Source organism: the organism of the source record quoted next, unplaced genomic scaffold (genome assembly GCF_019419815.1).
Source record: "Pyrus x bretschneideri cultivar Hongxiangsu unplaced genomic scaffold, Pyrus_bretschneideri_v1 Contig19, whole genome shotgun sequence".
NCBI lineage: Eukaryota > Viridiplantae > Streptophyta > Magnoliopsida > Rosales > Rosaceae > Pyrus > Pyrus x bretschneideri.
The window spans coordinates 5304389-5324797 of NW_025999490.1; the positions used below are offsets into that span (position 1 = coordinate 5304389).

Here is a 20409-nt window from a genome sequence, read left to right on the forward strand (position 1 = left end):
CCCCAATAGTTGTAGCTGAACGAGTTTTTTTATTCGTCTAATGACTGCAGCGGCAATGGGCTGCTTAAAGCCTAGCAGCTACATGTATTGATTTTTAGAACACTGATCCGTCTGAACTAGGGATGGGCAAATACCCTTGGTTATGAGTAACCGCGATTATCCGCCCATTTAAATTTGAGGGTTACGGTTATGGGTAACCGTTTAGATAAATAAACGGTCATAGGTATAACCGTTTACCTGTGAAATTTAAATGGGCAGTTATGGGTATTACCCACTGTTATAAACGGGTACCCATTTAACCATTTATTTAATATATGTAAAACTAAAAAAAAAAAAAAATGGTGTTTCTAACTAGGTTTAGTATCCCAAGACATATTTGGTTTATAAAAGGTCGTGTGTGTCTATATATATATATATATATATATATATGCCTCACTTGAGAGAAAAATATAGTTTATAGAATAGGCTAATGTTTAATATATGTGATTGAAGACAAAAATGTTTTTTCATCCTCTTATAGCTGACAAAAAGAGTTTCATTAATATATGGTTTAAAATAACTTTTTACTTACAAATCTGTTATATGTAAATAAACTAACTTGAAATAGGTCCAATTTTATGGAAAGAGATCATCTCCGGATATCTTCCACCAAATCCACCAAATCAATCAATCTAGGTCCTTGAAATTTGATCCAACAGCTACAAATAGGTGGACCCTTTAAAAGTTATAATAACTTTAGTTGTTGGACTAAATTTTAAGGGTCCGAATTAGGTGATTAGGTGAATTTGGTGGAAGAGATCATGAAATGACCCATTTCCCAATTTTATGGCCTAAAAATTAGATTAGTTCAATTTTTAGTTATTTTTTTATTTAGGTCCATGAATATGACTCTATGTGTCAACACTTTTTGTTGTTAGGTTGATACTTTACATTGTGATTATTATTTTACTCTACTATAGCTATTCAATGGAAAAAAATAAAAAAATAAAAAAAGAAAATGATACAATCGGTACTTTGCGAGCTATTCTCTTTCAGGATACTCGCTAAAAATATAGCGACTAATCTAAAAAAAGTCGCTACCTTCATACCGATCTCTCCCTTTTCAATTTTTTTTTCACTTTTTTATTTTTATTTTTTATTTTGTTAATGTTTCTTTTATTTTTTTTACCATAACAACAAACTATCATATTCATGTTTTTCAAAATGTATTTTTTCCGTGCAAAATATATTATAATTCATTTTTAAATACTTGTAATCGATAAGTTAAAAGCTAAATTTAAAGATATTTTTCTATTTTCTCACTTTAAGAATCAATAAAAAATAGTTTCAGGACCTAATAATCGGTAGGATCATATCCAAAGGTTTTGCAATATTTTCCTTAATTCCAGCACAAAATATTTCTTAAAGCTAAAAGTTTCAAATTTTTTTTTTTTTCACAAAAATATTGTGTGCTATAAGCCAAAGTTAGAGTCATTCTATTCACACCCCATATTTCCTAAAATTAATTTAGGACATTTCCAAAATTTCGAACACTTATAAATCTCTTGGGGAGCCTCGCCATTAGTTGTATTATTTTTCTATTTTTTTTTTCAACTCAGATACCCTATTAGTCGGCATAAACCAATATTTTAGCTGATATTTTACAATCTAAACTACCTATCATATAAGTACTTTTACAATCTAAACTGCATGTCATATAAGTACTTGTACAAGTTAAACTACCCTATCATAGTATAATATTAGTCGACACAAACTTAGATTTCAACTAATCTTTTATAATCTAAACTACCTATTATATAAGTACTTTTACAGTCTGAATTACCTACCATATAAGTACTTGTACAAGCTAAACTACCAATCGTATTGTAACTACCTACACATGATTCTAACAGTAAAATGTAGTCCTCCATCTTGGTAATGTTAAAATCCCCTGAAGCTAACACAATCAATGTCAAAAGTCTCTTGAGCAATTACTTACATAAGACAATCAATGTATAATGCTCGCGAATCATGTAACAAATATCAGCAAAAATGAAGCTTACTGTTGTAAACGACTTAACGAAAACATGTAAAATTACTTGTAGTTCTCATTGTTTCATGCGAATTCAAATTCAAATTTGGATACTAATCTGCAGGAATCGCGAGGAAAATTCAAAACATGAGTCAGATAGAGTTTTTGATGAAACGATGAGATTTGATGAGTAACTTTTTATTTTATTTTAATATAACGATATATTTTACACTAAAAAAGATGAGAGTTTTTTATGAAATGATGAGATTTGATGTGTAAGTTAAAGTTTCATGTTAATTCTGGAAGAGTCATGATAAAACATTCAACGACAGCCGGTGCAATTTCATTTTCAAATTATGGACACTTTAATTGCCCTACTTATTAGACCCTACCTATGACTGTGCAATATATTAGACCCATATCAAAACATGCGGATCAGGATCCTCTCCTGAGCAAAGGGTGAGGATTCTCCTGACCAAGCCCATCGGGCAGTTGAAATTTTATCCAACGGCTACCAATACGGGGCTCCTCTAAAAGTTATAATAATTGTAGCCGTTGGATAAAATTTCAACGGCCCGATAGGCTTGGTCATGAGGATCCTCACTAGGGATGGGCAAATACCTATTGGTTATGGGTAACCGCGGTTATCTGCCTATTTAAATTTGACGGTTACGGTTATGGGTAACCATTTAGATAAATAAATGGTTATGGGTATAACCATTTATCCATGAAATTTAAATGGGCGGTTACGACTATTACCCGCGGTTATAAACGGGTACCCATTTAACCGTTTATTTTAATATATATAAAACTAAAAAAAAAAAAAAAATTAGTTTCTAACTAGGTTTAGTATCCCGAGATATATTTGGTTATAAAGGGCCATATAAAGTGTATATATATGCCTCACTTGAGAGAAAAATATAGTTGATAGAACGGGCTAATGTTTAATATATGTGATTGAATGTGCTAAAGCATTAAAATGTTCAACAATTTTGTTTTGGAGTCTTTTGGAGTATTGACCAATTCAAGATAATGATTACCTTGAGCATTTAGAAACATGTTATTATCAGATATGCGTACCTATATATATATATATATATACACATATATATACACATATATATATTAATTGGCCTCGAATTTTCAATAAATATTTGACCCCAAAATTAGAAATCGATTAAATGGCTTGGATCGATGAACATATGTTTCTAAATAAAAATCCAAATATTTATCAAAGTAGCTTATTAGCTTACTAATGCGTACTTACATATATATATATATATATGTATATATGTATACAAGAATATTAATTAACCTACAACCGTACATGATTCTTGTAATAGATTGACTGTCAAATAATTGGGTGACCTCGCTTATATTCATAAATAATATTGCCGTTAATATAAAAATACATGTTAAATGTACTTATAAAGGTATTTAGTAGTTAGAAAAAAGAAAATTATGACAAATTTCTTTTTAAATTTCAAGTTGTTAAAAAAAGAGAGTTTTAACGAAAAGCTCACGGTACTGTTCACTTTAACGAAAAACCACATTTTTACACTAAAAAGTCAATCATGGTACTATTCATTTTACCATTTATTTTGTCCTTATAATTAAAACTCAAAGTTTTCAAATCCTTTTCATTAGTTTTCCTTTAAAAAAAAATAGGAAGAGGGGTAAAAAAAAAAAAAAAAAAAGGGTGTGATATCCACACATCCCATCTTACTTCTCATACACCTTTTTAATTTTCGATCGTCGGATCGGATGAATTGAAGAAGATCAACGGTGTGGGAAGTAAAATTGGGTGTGTGGATAGCACACCCCAAAAAAAAAAAAGGTAAACGGGTATGCGGTTATGGGTAAATGGGTATGTAGTTATGGGTAAATGGATATGCGGTTATGGTGTGTGGTTAACCGTTTATAAACGGTTATGGGTATGGGTATATCAGTTTATGTAAATACCCAACGGGTAAACGGTTATGCGGGTAAAAACTTAAACGGTTATGAGTAAATAACCTTGATTACCCGCCCGCCATAACCGTTGCTCATCCTTAGTCCAAACAGTAGAAAGGCAAACTGCCAACAAAAGAAAAGGTTTGGTAAGTAAGATGAAATTCTCACCAAACTTTTTTACAAATAAATAAATTAGTTAATTAATAGTTTACTTAAATATTGTCCTTAACCCATCTTACTTTTTTATTTCTTGATTGACTTATTGGATAAGAAAAGTTAGAATTAAACTAGCTATTTTTCACATAATACTTATTTATTTTAAGTGGTGGATGATTTAAATTAAGTTAACTTATCAGAATGTCATAATAATTAGATAATAAAATTGTGATCTAAATAAGTTAAACTTGAAGTTTTCAAAATGATACCTATGAATAAAAAAGAATATTACTAAATTGCATTTTTGGAGTAAAACTACTAAAATGCAACAAATAACTAGCCAAATGGGTTAAATGTAAAGAGTAACTTGTTGATTTAGTTTATGAATTATCACGTAAGTGAAAATTAAGTACTTAAACTAATTTTTCGATAAAAAAGAGTCCTTAAATTCAATGAAAACTACTAATTTCATATCCTCTATTATATTCAAAGCTATTCTATATAATTTTTTTGTCAACTTAAATCAGGTGACGTACAATGTAACACATTTTAAAGAGTAGTACTGTCATTTTTTTTTTTTTTTTTACCTATAGGTGTTTAACGTTGCATATTGATTTTTTTTAATTTACATTTAAAAAAAAATCATCAGCCTCATAAAAAATTATCAATCTACTCTTCAAAATGTAAACTATTAATCTACTCTCAAAGTGCATCACCTTCAACTCATGTGACTTAGACTAACGAAAATTGATTAAAACAGTTTTTAATGTAATATTAGGAATGTATTTAGTATATTTTAATTAATTTAAAGACTGATTTTCGTAGTTTAAAGCTTAATTTTCACTTGAATTATAATTTAAAATCGACACATTACTCGAAGTAATATGACTACGGCACCATGGCAATGGTAATTATCGAGAGGAAAAAAAAAAGAGCAATTAAACATACCTGTGGCTGAAAATGTAATTCACAACCAAGTAGGTTAATTGCTCGCAGTTTGACACACTTTTAACTGTTAAAAAAGACCACAAGCTTATTATGTATCGTGCAATTAGAAATAATTTGAAATTTAAAGTTTAAAATTAAATATAAATAATACTTAACGAAAACTGATCGCATGATATAGATAAACGATCATGATCACGGAATCTCGCATAATCCTTTTCTACGAAGAATAGTTGGAAGTCCGGCTTTTGAGGGGGCAAGGTGGAAGAGGTTGATTGGTCCAGCGCTTCTAATTTCTACACCAACTCCAACAATCTCTATGTATAGAAGTTCGAGTTGGTGTATTTTACAAAACATGTGAGAGGGGTTTGGCAATGGAAAGTGAGACTTTTGCCCTATTGGGTCCATGCTTTCGTATATTTTACAAAACAAACCAAAATTATGGACTGTGAGCGGACTTTTCACCAACTAGTTTTTCGTTTAGTGAAACAGAACAAATTTGATAAAATTTGAAATATCGTTAGAATTATAAAGATTATTTGTGTGAAATTTAGGTAATTATAGTACACGTCTAAGTTTGTAGACCCAAAAAGACAAAAAAGGGGTTGGTTTTTTTTTTTTGTTTGGAAACAAAAGGGGTAGGTTTCAAATATGCATAAATTCGCCTATGTAACTGTCCTATGCCACTATCACCCATTAATCATAGATTAAAGTAAATTATCGTGCTAATATTGTAAAATATTGCGCCCAAAACATGAACTGATAGAGAATCTATAAAGAGTCATACTTTTGAGAGTCTTCTTAATCACAAGTAATGGGTAATGTGAGTTTCTTTGGACACTCTGTCACCTCACATATTCAAGTAAATTTATGTGCCAATATTATAAAATATTATGCCAAAAACATGAGGTGACAGATAGTTTGCAAAGAGTCACACAACTCCCAAAATTAACACACAAAAAAAGTGTCGAACTTCCAAAATCGTTAACATTACATGAGTGTTTTAAGTTTCTCAACCAAATTCCTAGCTTAAAAAAGAAACCATCATCATTATCTTAGCTAGTTTGTTCAAAAAAGAAATCATAATTATTATCCTCAGCTCAAAAAAAAAAAAAAAAAAAAAAGACACAAAAGAATGATAGTAAAATTACAATTGAAGATTAATGAAAAGGGGGACGTATGTAAAAATTAAATAAACAGTTGTTCAACGCATGAAATATTAAGTTTTAAACAATAGGGAAGTCCACATGACAACAAATAAGCGAAAAAAGCAAGTTTAAAAAAATAGCTCGATTGGTTATATAACTTTTCCAACCCCAAACATCACATAAAACTAATAAATAAATAAAAAAACAAATTTAGTTTATAAATTTGAACCTGTGGGCAATAAAATGGCAAAAAAGCCCCACATGAAAAGTCCAAAGACGTGTTCTAAGTGTTTTGGGGAACGTATACACTTCACAGTCACAGGTCCTTGTCGTTTTCGAAAAAAATATCAAATTTTATAAAAATCAATAAAAAAATTAAAAATAAAAGCAAAAATAAAAAAATAAGTCTGGTCTGAGATCTCACGGGATATAAAAAGGGATTTGGAACATGATATTTAGGAGTTACGAAACAAAAAAGACACGGAGGTCGGAGGGTTCGCGTGTGTCTGATTCCTGCAGTGTCACTCGTCCGCGGCGGAAGATCAGAACCGAAAAATAAAGGACCCGCTTTTATTTCTCTTTTCATAATTTTGTATCGATTTCAATGGATTTGTGATTCGTTCTCTGCGCATGCAACAGCTCACTACTACATCTGTACATCACCAGTAGCTGACTACCCCTTGAAGTCCGCCTTTCGACTCTCTCTCCCCTCAACTGTTTCTCTCCCTCTCTCTCTCTCTCTCTCTCTCTCTCTCTCTCTCTCTCTCTACTTTCTCTCTCTGAAAAGATTGTTCTTGCATTTTACCAAATCCTACGGTCTTCATTGATTCTGGGTTGGGCTTGCACTTAGTGAGAGTGGCTGGCTTTTCTTTCTCTTCTATTCTCAGCTGGTGAATCGGACGGTCGTCAAGGCTTGATCTTTCATCAAATCTCTGCTTCTTGTTTTGCTTTCTTTTGGAGATTCACAGAGGAAGGCCGGAGCTTTTATTGTTTCCATGGTGAGTTTTCTCTTTTGGGTTCTCTTCGGTGATTGATCAGCTTCAAGATTCTTCAATTGTTTCTGCAAAAAAATGGAATAAGAAAATTAACTTTCTGTATGTGGGTTTGTATTGTTTTTTGCCTAATTAAGATCTAATAAGGTTCATTTCTATGTGGAGGTTTTCCCAATGATGGAAAAGTTTAAAAAGAACATAACTTTATTTGTTTCCATTAATAAATTTCTTCAAACTTTTATGGGTTCTGCATTTTTTCTTTTATTATATTTATTTATAGGATGAGCTCTCAAACTTGGATTTTGGTGATTTTGTGGATATATATATATATATATATATATAATTCATGGGATATTGTTCTTGGTAGCATTTGGTTGGAATGACAAATAATATTGGCTTCTGTTTGGTGCAGCTTCTTATGAAAATAAAGTAAAAAACTTGGTTGTCCATGAAGTCACCAAACTCATGGATATGGATGTTCAAGAAAAAGAATTCTTTTTCTGATGGGGTATGATCCAAAATTTCTTACCCTTTTTTGTTTGTTTTTGTATTGTATTAAGGTAAATTGGAGCCAAAAGGTTGTGTTCTATTGAGTAACCCATCTCAATGTACGATGCCGGTGCAGGGTAAAAGCGGAATGAAGATGAAGCAGCTGTCATTTATGGGAGTTGTATGTACAGTAATGTTGTTCGTTGTGTATAGAACCACCAACTATCAGTATCAAGCTTATCAGCAGACAGAGGTACCATCTTACACACAAGAATTATGATAACAATTTTACTCCATTTGATTCGCCGATTGAAATGATTTTTCTTGGGTTCAAAGAGAAACTCAAAGTATAGTAGTAGTAGCATTAGTATTGATTTTTGTTCGAGTTTGACCCTAAGTGTTCATAGTAGTGATAATTCGAAATATTTCCAGCTATTTGATATCATGATAATTCTATAAGTACTGTTTTCGTTGCCCTGGTGGTCAGTCTACTGATTGTAATTTGCCCTTTCGTGTATTAGATGGACGCAAAGTGGAATCCCTTTGATACAGTGAAGGTAGTGCTTCGATCCTTGTGTCCATGTTGACAAGTTAATGTTTTCTTGCCTTTCTATAATACCTTAAAGTAAGGCTTCAGTAGCACTCCTCCGTTGATTTCCAAATTACTGAGATTACCTGTCCGATATGAAACTCTTGTATGATTGAATCATCCATTGTGAGGATGTTTCTTCCTTCTTTATATCCTGAGGTTCTTCTGATACTTGCCTCAGGAAATTTTTGTGACTTCGAGAAAGTTGGACGGTTTACCACGTGGCATTATACAACCTAGGTCAGATTTAGAGCAAAGGCCTCTATGGTTGACAAGTAGTTCAAGGTTAAAGGTAAGATTCTGATCCTCTTGTGCAGTCGTGCTTAACATCGCCTTAAAAGTTATTTCTTGCATGTCAACTTATCCTCGGTAATAGAAAGTTGATAGATTATTTCTCATTTACTGATAGACTGCAATGTGTAAACTAAAGTTTGTTCATTATGAACTGGGCTTGGACGCTCTTTGTGATTTTGGGTGGTTATTCTGATTCAGGTCGGTGATTACAGCAACCGTAACTTGCTGGCTATTCCGGTTGGTATTAAGCAAAAGGATAGTGTTGATGGCTATTGTGGGAAAGGTGAGTAATACATTTTTCTCCTGTTATGTTCCAAAGGACATCAAGTGACACTAGCCTAATTTTATCCATTTCAGTTTCTTCCAGAAAATTTTACCGTTATCCTATTCCATTATGATGGGAATGTTGATGGGTGGTGGGATCTTGAGTGGAGCAACGACGCCATACACATAGTTGCCCAAAACCAAACAAAGTGGTAAGTTAATAGTTCCATTCATGATTCTAATTGTCTGGCTTGAATATATAACATACATGTACTGCTGCAAGGTGCTCGTTTGATCTTGTTATGAAAAACATGCAAATTCTCTTCTTCTGAAAATCTCACAGTTGCATTTATCAAAGGGGCAGTTCCTACAAGTTCTGTTCCTGATTTTTTGTTCCGTTTCTCATTACTCTTTCCTTCATCCTAGATTTTATGGTTTGTTTTCAGGTGGTTTGCCAAACGCTTTCTACATCCAGATATTGTGTCCATTTATGATTACATATTCCTTTGGGATGAGGATTTGGGGGTTGAGAATTTTCATCCAGGAAGGTAATTTAGGACGTTTTATGCAACACATACTCTGATTAGGACAGTTTTTTAGTTAGTTATTCGTAATTACACTATAGTGAGGGCATATCAATTAAATGTAAGTTTATTGCATTTTCTTGTACTGAAATATCCTTTTTAGGACTATAATTCAGAAGATTATCTGTTTGAAATTATTTTAATTAGTTAACTTGTCCGAAATTTTTTTAAGAGAGTTTATTTTGTCTAAATGCTTTAATTTGATCCCATAAGCAGCATATGGTTTTATTTTCATGCTATTTATCTGGATCGTATTTGGCACGATAGCCGGTAACTGAAATTTTTGTTTTGTTTCCCAGATACCTTGAAATTGTAAAAGAAGCGGGACTGGAGATATCTCAGCCAGCTTTGCATCCAAATTCAACAGATATACATCATAGAATTACAATTCGTGCTAAAAAAAAGAAGTTTCATAGGTGAATATGGTGGTTTCAAAACAACTCTCGTAAAAGTCTATTTATTTAATTTTCTGAGTACGTGTTATCTTAATACAAAATTTTCACTCTTCGCAGAAGAGTCTATGACACCAGAGGCAGCACAAAGTGTACAGAAGCAAGTCAGGGACCACCATGCACCGGGTGAGTGTCATACTGGTTTACTGTATACTAGACACAGCTATTCCTTCAACGTTTGAAGAATTTGTTGGCTGTTTATATCTGTGTGATGACTAGTTGTGAGGTCTGACCTGCCTCATATGTTTTCTTGGTTTTACCACTGCTTCTAAAATCTGTTAAGGTGAGAGCTGACAATTATTCTATATTCTGAGACACTCTCATACGTGTGTAATTCAACTTTGCACTGGGATGTTGTGGATACCAGAACTTGAATTTAGGATCAAATGTTGGGATGTGGGCTAACTTTTATTCAATAGTCTAACACTGTCTTTTGTCGATTGTCATTCTGGGTGAAGAAAAGTTAACAATTAAGACAAAACATTCCAAGGAGTAATCTGATTTCCGAATTGCAAGAATCCTAATCAGTTGATTTTTTGGGATATAGTTTATAATTTTCTAGAATGGAGTGTAGGACTTGTTGCTTAGCCACTTAATTTTACAAATGCAGGTTTGTGGAAGGCATGGCTCCGGTTTTTTCAAGAGCTGCCTGGCATTGTACTTGGCATCTTATACAGGTAGCCGTAGTATCTTAGTCTGTTCTCGTCTACTATAATATATTGTTGAAGAAAACCTTAATCTTGCATAATTTAGGCGTAATACTATTTTGAAAATTATCTTTATTAAATCCTCACGGAGCAGCTTTCTTTTTGTTCAGAATGATCTTGTACATGGATGGGGTCTGGACATGAAACTTGGGTATTGTGCACAGGTAAGAGTTACTTTCCTGGTTCTTGTTAGGATCGATTTCCTCATTAGGTTGCTCGAGTTTAGGTTGCTAGAAATTGCTTAGGTTTCTTACCTTTGCTTGACTATTGCTTATTCGAATCAATAATCCCGAGTCAGTTTATACAAAATTCAGCTGGCCATAACTAGAATGTCACATTTTTCAGGGAGACCGTACCAAGAAAGTCGGAGTTGTTGATAGTGAATATATTGTTCATAAGGGAATACAAACTTTGGGAGAAGGTGGTTCGTCGACAAACAAGGTTAGTTAATCTCTGCCTATTCCTTGTCTGCTAGAGAAGGAAATTCTGGTGCTTGCAAGTGTTAGACCATAAACATCTCTTGCACATGCATATTTGATGTTTATCGGCGGCCAAGTTTTTTTCACTTGTTCTTTCACTATTAACATTTCCCATATTTCCTTTCCCTATTTCCAGGTTCCTGAGAAGAAGAGTAAGGTAAACTTCACAACAAGCAATAGCCATCTCTGTCTTCTTCGTTTTCCCCATCAAAAGATTCGACAATTACTAGCATTCTAAATTTGATCGTGTCTTCTTTCTTTCTTAATGATATACAGAAACGAGCTGCTCCTGGGCATGACATGCGAATTGAGGTGAGACCTGCTGTCCACTATGTAGTATAGATGCCAAAGTTATCATGCAAAACCGCCAATCTTCTCAACTTATTACCCTCAATATATGAGTGATGCTTTATTTACCAACGTATTGGTTTTTACATATGCAGATTAGGAGGCAGTCTACACGGGAGTATACAACCTTCAAAGAGCGGTGGAATAACGCAGTAGAAGAGGACTTGAACTGGATTGATCCATTTAAAAGCAGCCTAAAACGCAGGAAACAGCGTAGACGCAACAACCAGTTGAGCTCTTAACTTACAAATCCAACAGCGTAGACGCAGCTTCATTCAGAGGCGCTAGGTCTCGTCTATACCCCCATAGTTTGTGTAGCGTTTCATTGAACCCGTAATTAATTCATTATTTGAATTCTTCACAAGTTTTGTTCCTTGCAATTCAGATTTTGCCTCCCCACCTGTATCTTGTTCCGGCCACGTTTTTTGTTCCTTTCATTTTCCTTGCTATACAAAGTTTTATAGGTTTTGGTGCCAAATAGTCTTTGAAGATGACAGTGAATTTACTGTATTCAAGCCTGGACGAAGGAGGAAAGGGAGGACATCAGGCAGTCGACAATCGATATTCTATTTTCATGTCAAATTCTTATGATTTCTGGATTCAAAGTTTTCAAAATTTCAAAAATCAAAGAAAAAAAATGAATAGATGTAATTGAAAAAAGAGACAATAAATCCTTCTGGAAGCACATGAACAGCGCATCGACGCGTATCCGTGCAAATACTAAAGTCCAAGTCTTTCCAGCTGGTGCCTTCGTACAAATGACAAAGAAAGTAGGGAATTGATTTTCGAACTCTCGTTTTTATCTGAATTTTTCGTAATTCAGTTTGTTTTAGCTTGAGCACATTAAAAGAGAATCGGTGAGATGGAAACAAAACGATAAGTGCATTAGGAAAACCGAGAGTAAAAACTCCGCAAAACAAAACAGAGATGCTTGCCATTGGCCGTGGCATGCGACGCTTGCCTAATTTTTTTATTATTTATTGGAGGGTGACACCAATTTTAGGAAATATAAACAATAAAATTTGTTACAACCAAAGCAACAGCTAACAATAACATGAAAGGGTGTGTTATCCACACATCCTATTTTACTTCTCATACATCTTTTTAATTTTCGGCCGTCGGATCTGATGAATTGAAGAAGATCAACGGATAGAAATTATTAAGGGGTGTGTGAGAAGTAAAATGGGATGTGTGGATAGCACACCCCTAACAAGAAAGGAGAAGCATGTGGACTAATTCACCAAGCCTTTGCATTAAGTTTCTTTTTGTTTACAAATACGCATTTACAATACATCGAACCACACTAATCTATCGAACTTATCACCAACTAAAATATATTTCATTTTCATCTCGTAATTCAATACATTCTATTATGCTTAATTTCATTTTTTAATTTTTAAACGGTTGAAAATTTATTAGAACAGTAGTCACTTAGCGCTTAAACAATTCTTATTTTGTAACTCGTTCGAATACCTCTTTCAATCAAATTAAGATTTGGTAGCACTTCATCAATGTCATTGTCTCTTTTTTTTAAAAGAAAAGCAATGTCATTGTCTAAAAACAAGTAAGAACAACCACCCAAAATTAAAAATCAAATTTTCGTATATGCCCCCAAAAATCAGAAAAATCAAATAAAAAAAAGGCGGCATTGGCTGTCAATAGCTGACAAACAAAGAGTAGACGAGTCCTCCGCTTTCTCTCTCTAGGAAAAAAAAAAAAAAAAAACCATTAAACAAAGCAACCGTTCTACTCACCTTCTCTCTCTAGAAATTCCATTTCTTCTCCCCCAGACTTTCCTTCATTCTTTTGAGCCTGAAAATATATTTTTCTTCAATTTTGTTTCTTCCATCACAAGTTTTTTCCTTTATTCTCTGCCCGTCGTCTCAGATCTCTCAGACAAGCTCTGAGACTGGTCCTTTGGGCGCTCAAATCTCTCTCTCTCCGCCATGGCCGGCCGCTACGACAGTAACCCTTTTGCCGAAGAAGACGAAGTCAATCCCTTCTCGGTGAGTTTTCTTTCTCGATGATTATTGCTGCTGTTTCTGCTGAAATCAACTGAATTCAAATTGGGTTTTCCGATTTGGTCAATCTGGTTGACTAAAGTCCTTGACTTGCTGGGAATTTGGATTTGGATTTTGGAGATTTAAAGATCTGCATTTCGCTGTGAAATTGAAGTAAATCAAGTAAATTTACCTTAACCAACTTCGTAAATCTGCGTTTTTCGGGTTTTAAATGTATCAGTTTGCTCTAGATTTTATGACGTAATAACCTTATCTAAATCCAACTACGTAATTTGTTTTTCTTTGCAAATTTTGAGTTGGATATGTTTTGGGAATGGGATTCCAGAGTCTAAATAGTCTCTGGGCGACTAGGACTAGGATTGGGCTATTTAACACCAATCCCAGCCTGGATCAAACTTGGGGTTAATTAAGAACTGGATAAGCTGGGTTTATACCTTCCCTAGGTGGCCTTAAATGAGGACCTGCATGTATAGAACCAAGCCTTTCCCTAGGATTAGTCCAAGCCAAGCCTATCCTATGTATCAAACATGCCCATGTATTGGGTTTAATATGTTGGCTTCCTTAGACATTGTCGTTTGCTTGTGGGAAATGTTTTGGTGTGGGTTATTAACTATAGGTTTGACTCTAAGAGGACAAGAATGTTCGACTTCAGATACGACACTACATTGTAAGATATGATGTAGATTCCTGTAATCCAGTTAATAAAAGTCTGTTATACTTGAATGCCTCCATTCACAAGTCTTTGTTTCTAATTTCCGACACCCGATTACAGGTGGAGGGGATACGTATGAAAGGTCCCAATATTTAAAGTTTCTATTAACCTGTGAATCTGTGATGTTGTAATCTAATTAACATCTTTAGTGTCACCATGGAAGTTTACAAAGAAGAAGAAGGAAGCCGTTATCTTTGCTTGTGATATTTAATCTCTTCTTAAAGATAGAAAATGAGTTTTTCACTACAGGTGTTTTTGTTTGGGAATTAATATGAATAGAATTCTGTGAGATTCTAGATGCTGAATTTCTTTTTGGTCTTCAAATAGAAAATTTTGTCAGTCACATGAAATGCTGCTTCTTTGTATTCTGTCTTCCATTAAAGTTGTGCATTCTGTATGACTACACATAGGTAATGTAATTTGTAAAGTATCTTCTTGCTTCTTGCATCCCAGCTATGTATTATATTTTAGTGCACATGTAGATACCAAGCTATGTATATGTCTACCTTATTTCAGATGTAAGCTCTACCTTGTGGGTAAGGCATAGTGTGTACTCTGTCCATTGTAAACTTATCAGGATGAAACATAAATAATGGCTTTATATTTAAAATTTGATACTTAGCTTGCTTTTTATTACCCGTTGCTTGAGCTCTTATGATGTGATACATAATTAGCAGAATCCTGGAAGTGTTGCTCCTGCCAAAAACTCAAGACTTTCACCTCTTCCTCCTGAACGTGCTGGTTTCAACTACGGCCTTGGTGAAACCGTTGATATACCTATCGATGGAAATGCAGTAAGTTTTAATTTTAGGTTGTTAGTTAGGCAATTGAAATTGACTTCTTTTGTTTACAAAGTATAGTTTTTATTTATTTATTATTATTTAGGATTTGAAAAAGAGGGAGAGGGAACTCCAAGCTAAAGAAGCTGACTTGAGAAAGCGGGAGGAGGTATGACTTGAAAGAAACTCTAAATTCTGAATGTGTGAAATGATTCTTAAAAAAAGCATGGCACTAAATGTTTCAGTCAATTCCTTGTTATAGTTGCTTGTTCATCCAAACTAATTTTAACTGTCATCTTTTGCGAAATTATGCAGATTGTAAAACGGAAAGAAGCAGCTGCCGCACGTGGTATTTTACTTTGACTTTATCTTACTGAATCTCTCTTTCTCCTCATTTGGGGGAAGCTTAAAATAATGTTTTTCAAAACATTTACAAGTTCGATGTTCTTTGAAATTTTATGAACTAAAGTTTTCCACGCTCCCTTTTGTTTTGCAGCTGGAATTGTTCTGGAGGATAAAAATTGGCCACCTTTCTTCCCAATTATCCATCATGATATTGCAAATGAAATACCAATTCATTTACAGAGGCTGCAGTATGTTGCATTCACAACATGGTTAGGTGCGTCGGTCATTGTTTAATTTATGGATGTTTTAATTATGTGTCAACTTTACATCACAATTCTTATGTACGCTTGCTTTTATTATAGATTCATAGGTACAGTGGCTTTTTGTTCCCTTTTCTGGAAATCATGATTGTTTTCGTGGATCTTGGACTATGATTTTGAGGCTTGCAATTTGATGAAAGCCAAAACTTTTAACAATCATAAGTATAGAAATCGGTGGCAGTCTATATACGTATCATTACACGAACTTGGCTTCTAAAACTAACCTGTTGTGCTGAGCAGATGTAGTTTCTAATCATCTGTTTTTTTAGCATTACTTCATCTTGCCTTTTGGGTGTGAGCTGTGTGAGTCTATCTGTGTGGTGTGATGTTTTATATTTTATTTTATTGTTTATGTATCCTAAACTTCTAATCTAAAGTTCATTGAAACCTGTCTAAATTTTGTGATGATCGATGGTGTTATGCAGGAATTGTTCTTTGCCTTTTCTGGAATATAATAGCTGTTACTACAGCATGGATTAAGGGGGATGGTGAGTGTGAAATTGATCATATCCTTTGCAACTGTCCTGTACACAATCAAGTATTCATTTTGGATTCTATCCTCAAGTTGGGTGAAATTGATCATATCCTGATTTTGTAATGCAGGGGTAAAAATTTGGTTCCTTGCTATTATCTACTTCATAGCAGGGGCTCCTGGATCGTATGTCCTGTGGTACCGTCCACTGTACCGAACTTTCAGGTATATATTGCCCATTTTTATTAAATCCTGCCACTGCCCTTGTTCTCCGAGCTATTTGTCTCTGCTACTGGTATTGGATTTGGGTAGTGTGATAGTATTGGTGATGGTAATGAGGAATTGATCTGGTTCATTTGCTGCAAGTTCCAAGTTGTTAAGCAATGTTGTTGGACAACTTGGATTATATAATAACCTCTGTTCTGACATCTAGTGCTAATGCATATGTTATTGTTTCAACCATGCAGAATGTACCTGCTGAATTTGTAGTTAGCTATGCTCTTGATTTGAATTCTCTCATTTCATCATCTTGCAGGTCTGAGAGTGCTTTGAAGTATGGATGGTTTTTCATGTTTTATATGGTAAGCTGTCCCAAAAAAAAATTGTTGTAGTTGGTATGCAGTTCACATTGTCGTTTAGCATAATTGGCTAGTCACATATTCTATTTTCTTCTACCTACAGCTCCACATTGGGTTCTGCATCTTTGCTGCGGTGGCTCCTCCGATATTCTTCAAAGGGAAATCTCTCACGTATGTATTTTAATTGAATTTCCCTTGCATTTTTTAGACATTTATGATTTATCAATGGATTGTTTATTTGGTGGATGCTGATGGATACACGAAGTGAAAATGTTTTCTCCCTTGTATCCTGCTTATGATTCTCTGTCGTGTGCCTTTCAAACAGTGGCATTCTGGCTGCAATTGATGTTCTGAGCGAACATGCTTTGGTTGGGGTAAGATTGTTGGTCCAAAAGTATATTTTTCTTCTAAAATTTTGTATGGCTGCCCCACCCACATGAGTGTCGCCCATTCAGATACTTTAGAGGATATGGGTTGAAAGCATATCCTAAATGTTTTCGAAATATTTAAGGGAGAAACCATACAGTCGTTGATGATACTATTATTTTTCTGTCCTCGCAGATCTTTTACTTCATCGGATTTGGAATGTTCTGTCTAGAAGCAGTGCTTAGCGTCTGGGTTATTCAGGTCTATTTCCCAACCCAATTCTCGTTGCCAAATTCTCACAAAAGCTAGCGCTTGTTCTTTGATCTTTTTACAACATATTTCCCTCCCTTTTACATGTGCAGCAAGTATACATGTACTTCCGAGGAAGCGGCAAAGCTGCTGAAATGAGGCGTGAAGGAGCGAGAGGAGTCATGAGGGCAGCACTCTGAAGCTAAAATCGTGTACGGAGAAGAAAAGATGGCGGACTTCTGTATGTGATATAGGTTGTAAATGCCCCTTTAGTTGCAGGATTTGCGGGTAAAGATGGTTTCGTTTGAGCCTTAATTTTTTTGTTTGTTCCATATTACGCCTGTTTCGTAGATGACTCTTAAGTGCTACCTCTGTTTCTATGCTGGAGAATGGTTAGGAGGCTTGACATCACCGGCTTGCTAGAAACATCTTGTTTTCTTCATGTTTTCTGTTTCTGAAAACTGTTAATTCCATCATTTTTTTGCCTAAGTTTTCGATGACTGCATTCTTTTTTCGCTTACTACGTTCTTTCAACGATATTATGAAATTTGTAACCTTTCGAACTCGTTTCCTCCTTGGAAATCCATTGTTGTACTTGTGTGGTAGAATTTTCCTATTTACAGTGGGGATCAAGCTTCTTGATTAGGTATAGATAAGCTGCCAAACTTCTCACAACGCTGATATTTAATGTTTTGAGGCTGCTTCTGTACGGATGTAATTAATTTCTATGACTGTTGTACCTCCATGGATTAAACACATACCTCTAGTACTAAAATGAAAGCAACATGTATCCTAAGTACCCCTTGTTCGAATCTCACTGATCAGAACCCAAGAATGCTGGGTCACTCAAATTGAATCTCACCGTCCTTGTTAGCTCATTCCGCTGACTCACTTTACACAAACTAAGGTTTGATATCTCTTTCACACAAATAAAAAGCTTGAATTTCATGGTCCTTGGGCTCTGGACAACATAAAGGATCCAAATTCATATTCTAATCGAAAGATAACTTATGTTTTTTGGGGTGCAAATATAATCTGGTTTGTTACGAAGGTTATCTAACCAACCATGTTTTAAACAAAATTAAGAATGTTAAGATTATTGAACTATCAAACTCTATTTGGGTTGGAAATGCTTTTGTAAAAATGTGCTTTTGTTTATAACGCCTTTCTATTTAGAGGCACACCAACGATTTCAACAAACATTCTAGTGTTTCTTGTATAAAATCACTTTTGTGCACAAGAAGTCTCAGTTCAGAAGCATTTTTAACTTTTTTTTCGTCAAATATTGTTAGAGATGTTTTTGTTATGAATAAATTATTTCTACAGAACATTCTCATAAGCGTTTATTATCTGAAAGCGGTTTCAAATGCAAGCTTGAGGGGCAAGAGAACATTATTCTTAGATAAAGCAAAATGACATATATATCGTAGGTTTACATCACATCACATGCATAACCATACTAATTATAGTAACTATATTACCGGCTACCGGCTGCAGTACCATAACAAAAGGAACGGGAGCAGCCTATTCCTCTAGCAGTAAGCAGTACACTTCTTGCAATCTATAGTGCACCCGCCGCCTCCGCCACCGCCGCCATAACCCTTCCCTGACCGGCTGTAGGAAGTGAAGCACTTAGCAGGGCACGTCAGCTTCTTCTTGTAGCACGGACCCTTTTCCTTACACACAAGAGAAGTCCTCACAGTTCCACCCTTGGAATGCCCTCCAATAGGACCTCCATACCCTCCTCCATACCCGCCACCTACGCCGTTTCCGAACCCCTTTCCGAACCCGGGTATGTCAAACCCTGGCGGGACAAACCCGCCAAAGCCACCATTGCCGCCACCAGTAGCAGCACCACCTTTGTCCTTTGAGTGCTTAAGCTCAGCTGAGAAGGGTCCATCTGATCCGGGTCGGGCTGAGATGCCAAGTGAAGCAGTGAGGAGCAAAGTGGCTAGGAAAAGACTTGCTATTGGGATCATTTTTTGTTTTTTTTTTACTTTTTGGAAAAGCACTTGTGGAGTGTGATGAGATAGAGAATAAAAGGGAGTGTTTGGGGAAAGGGGGAATATATACAAGTGGGAGGATTGTGGTGGCAGGTGGTGGTGGTGGGGAAGGGAAAAAAAGGCATTAATTGAGGGTGTTGGACGGTTACATAGAGGTCGTCTAATGAATGGGGTGTAGGTTGGGTGCCATTATTATCCATCTTTTACTCTTTTATTTGGATAAAATGCTTTTTATTTTGGTATTATGTAATAAGTTAGGCCAAGGGTGAGCTTTTGCGCAACATTAAATTGCTTTTTTATGAATCGTGATCGAAATTTCACAGGTTCAAGTCGTAGAAACAGTTTTTTTGCAAAGTAAAAATAAGATTACATACGATAGACGTTTCCCTTGACCCTCGCAAAGTAAAAAGCTTTGTTGGTTTGAGGTAATCCTTTTATATGGTAAGTTACACATGAAGTTTGGTCCACATAATAAGTGACAATGTGATATATGTTCACATTTTGTTTTTTCTTGTAGGTCGGTCGTATTTGATTGTTATATTATCAATACAGACAAATGTATTGTAGATGAATACTCGGTATCTGCCAAATTATACACTTTCGTTTCTATTGAGTTGGTTTGGATTGTACGCTTGTGGATGACAACAAGATGATAGGCATGGCATAGGGATTACATGTTGTTAGCGCTTATTTGATTAATTGCTAGATTTTGGTCATGTCTCTTGATGGTTGGTTTCTTTGTCAAATCTCTCCAATTTGATGTCTTGTTTCTCCAATTCTGGTTTTTTAGTTTTGTTAGAATATAGATGAATCGTTGACGAAAGGAGTTCTTGCGTACGACTACAAATAATCTAGGTGATATAAAAATACAGAAGAATTATAATTTGTGTAGTGCTGCACAAGCACATGGTCCGACAGATTGTACAGCAGATATTTAAGAGAGGTAAGGCTTGGTTTAGTACTGAAGTGATTCTGAAAAAAGTTGGTATAAAAAAAAATTGGGAGCTGTTTTTGTGTTTAGTAAACATTCAGCTTCAGCTTTTTTTCATAGTTTTGGGTGAAAAAAAGCCAAAAACAAGAAGATGCAAAACCCAGCTTTGAAAAACCGGTTTTTTTTTCACATCTGTTTTACATAAAAGTTTACCAAACACTA

General features: G+C 34.8%; 3 protein-coding genes across 5 annotated transcripts; 2 read left to right on the forward strand and 1 right to left on the reverse strand.

Moving 5' to 3' along the window:
• Window positions 1-6693: 6693 nt before the first annotated feature.
• LOC103966743 lies at window positions 6694-11810 on the forward strand. 2 transcript variants are annotated; one of them, XM_048582356.1, is made up of 16 exons: window positions 6694-7211; window positions 7618-7713; window positions 7831-7947; window positions 8216-8251; window positions 8465-8575; window positions 8776-8860; window positions 8945-9053; window positions 9288-9389; window positions 9725-9841; window positions 9938-10003; window positions 10488-10554; window positions 10695-10748; window positions 10930-11025; window positions 11200-11220; window positions 11340-11375; window positions 11507-11810. In XM_048582356.1, exons 2-16 carry the CDS (start codon window positions 7654-7656, stop codon window positions 11651-11653), a joined length of 1224 nt encoding a protein of 407 aa, XP_048438313.1. In that variant the 5' UTR covers window positions 6694-7211; window positions 7618-7653; the 3' UTR covers window positions 11654-11810. The 2 variants fall into 2 exon arrangements, with proteins under 2 accessions (XP_048438313.1, XP_048438314.1); XM_048582357.1 differs by lacking the exon at window positions 7618-7713 and having other exon boundaries at window positions 7766-7947.
• A 1442-nt stretch (window positions 11811-13252) lies between these two features.
• LOC103966605 (secretory carrier-associated membrane protein 3) lies at window positions 13253-17529 on the forward strand. 2 transcript variants are annotated; one of them, XM_009379820.3, is made up of 12 exons: window positions 13253-13417; window positions 14819-14938; window positions 15030-15092; window positions 15239-15272; window positions 15420-15542; window positions 16014-16076; window positions 16192-16285; window positions 16596-16641; window positions 16742-16809; window positions 16964-17012; window positions 17200-17265; window positions 17367-17529. In XM_009379820.3, the coding sequence occupies exons 1-12, from the start codon at window positions 13358-13360 to the stop codon at window positions 17451-17453; spliced, it is 873 nt and encodes a 290-aa protein (XP_009378095.1). In that variant the 5' UTR covers window positions 13253-13357; the 3' UTR covers window positions 17454-17529. The 2 variants fall into 2 exon arrangements, with proteins under 2 accessions (XP_009378095.1, XP_009378157.1); XM_009379882.3 differs by having other exon boundaries at window positions 14822-14938.
• Window positions 17530-18627: 1098 nt separating this feature from the next.
• LOC103966462 (glycine-rich cell wall structural protein 1.8-like) lies at window positions 18628-19308 on the reverse strand. The gene has a single exon (XM_009379714.3). The coding sequence runs from the start codon at window positions 19230-19232 to the stop codon at window positions 18786-18788; it is 447 nt and encodes a 148-aa protein (XP_009377989.1). The 5' UTR covers window positions 19233-19308; the 3' UTR covers window positions 18628-18785.
• Window positions 19309-20409: the final 1101 nt, after the last annotated feature.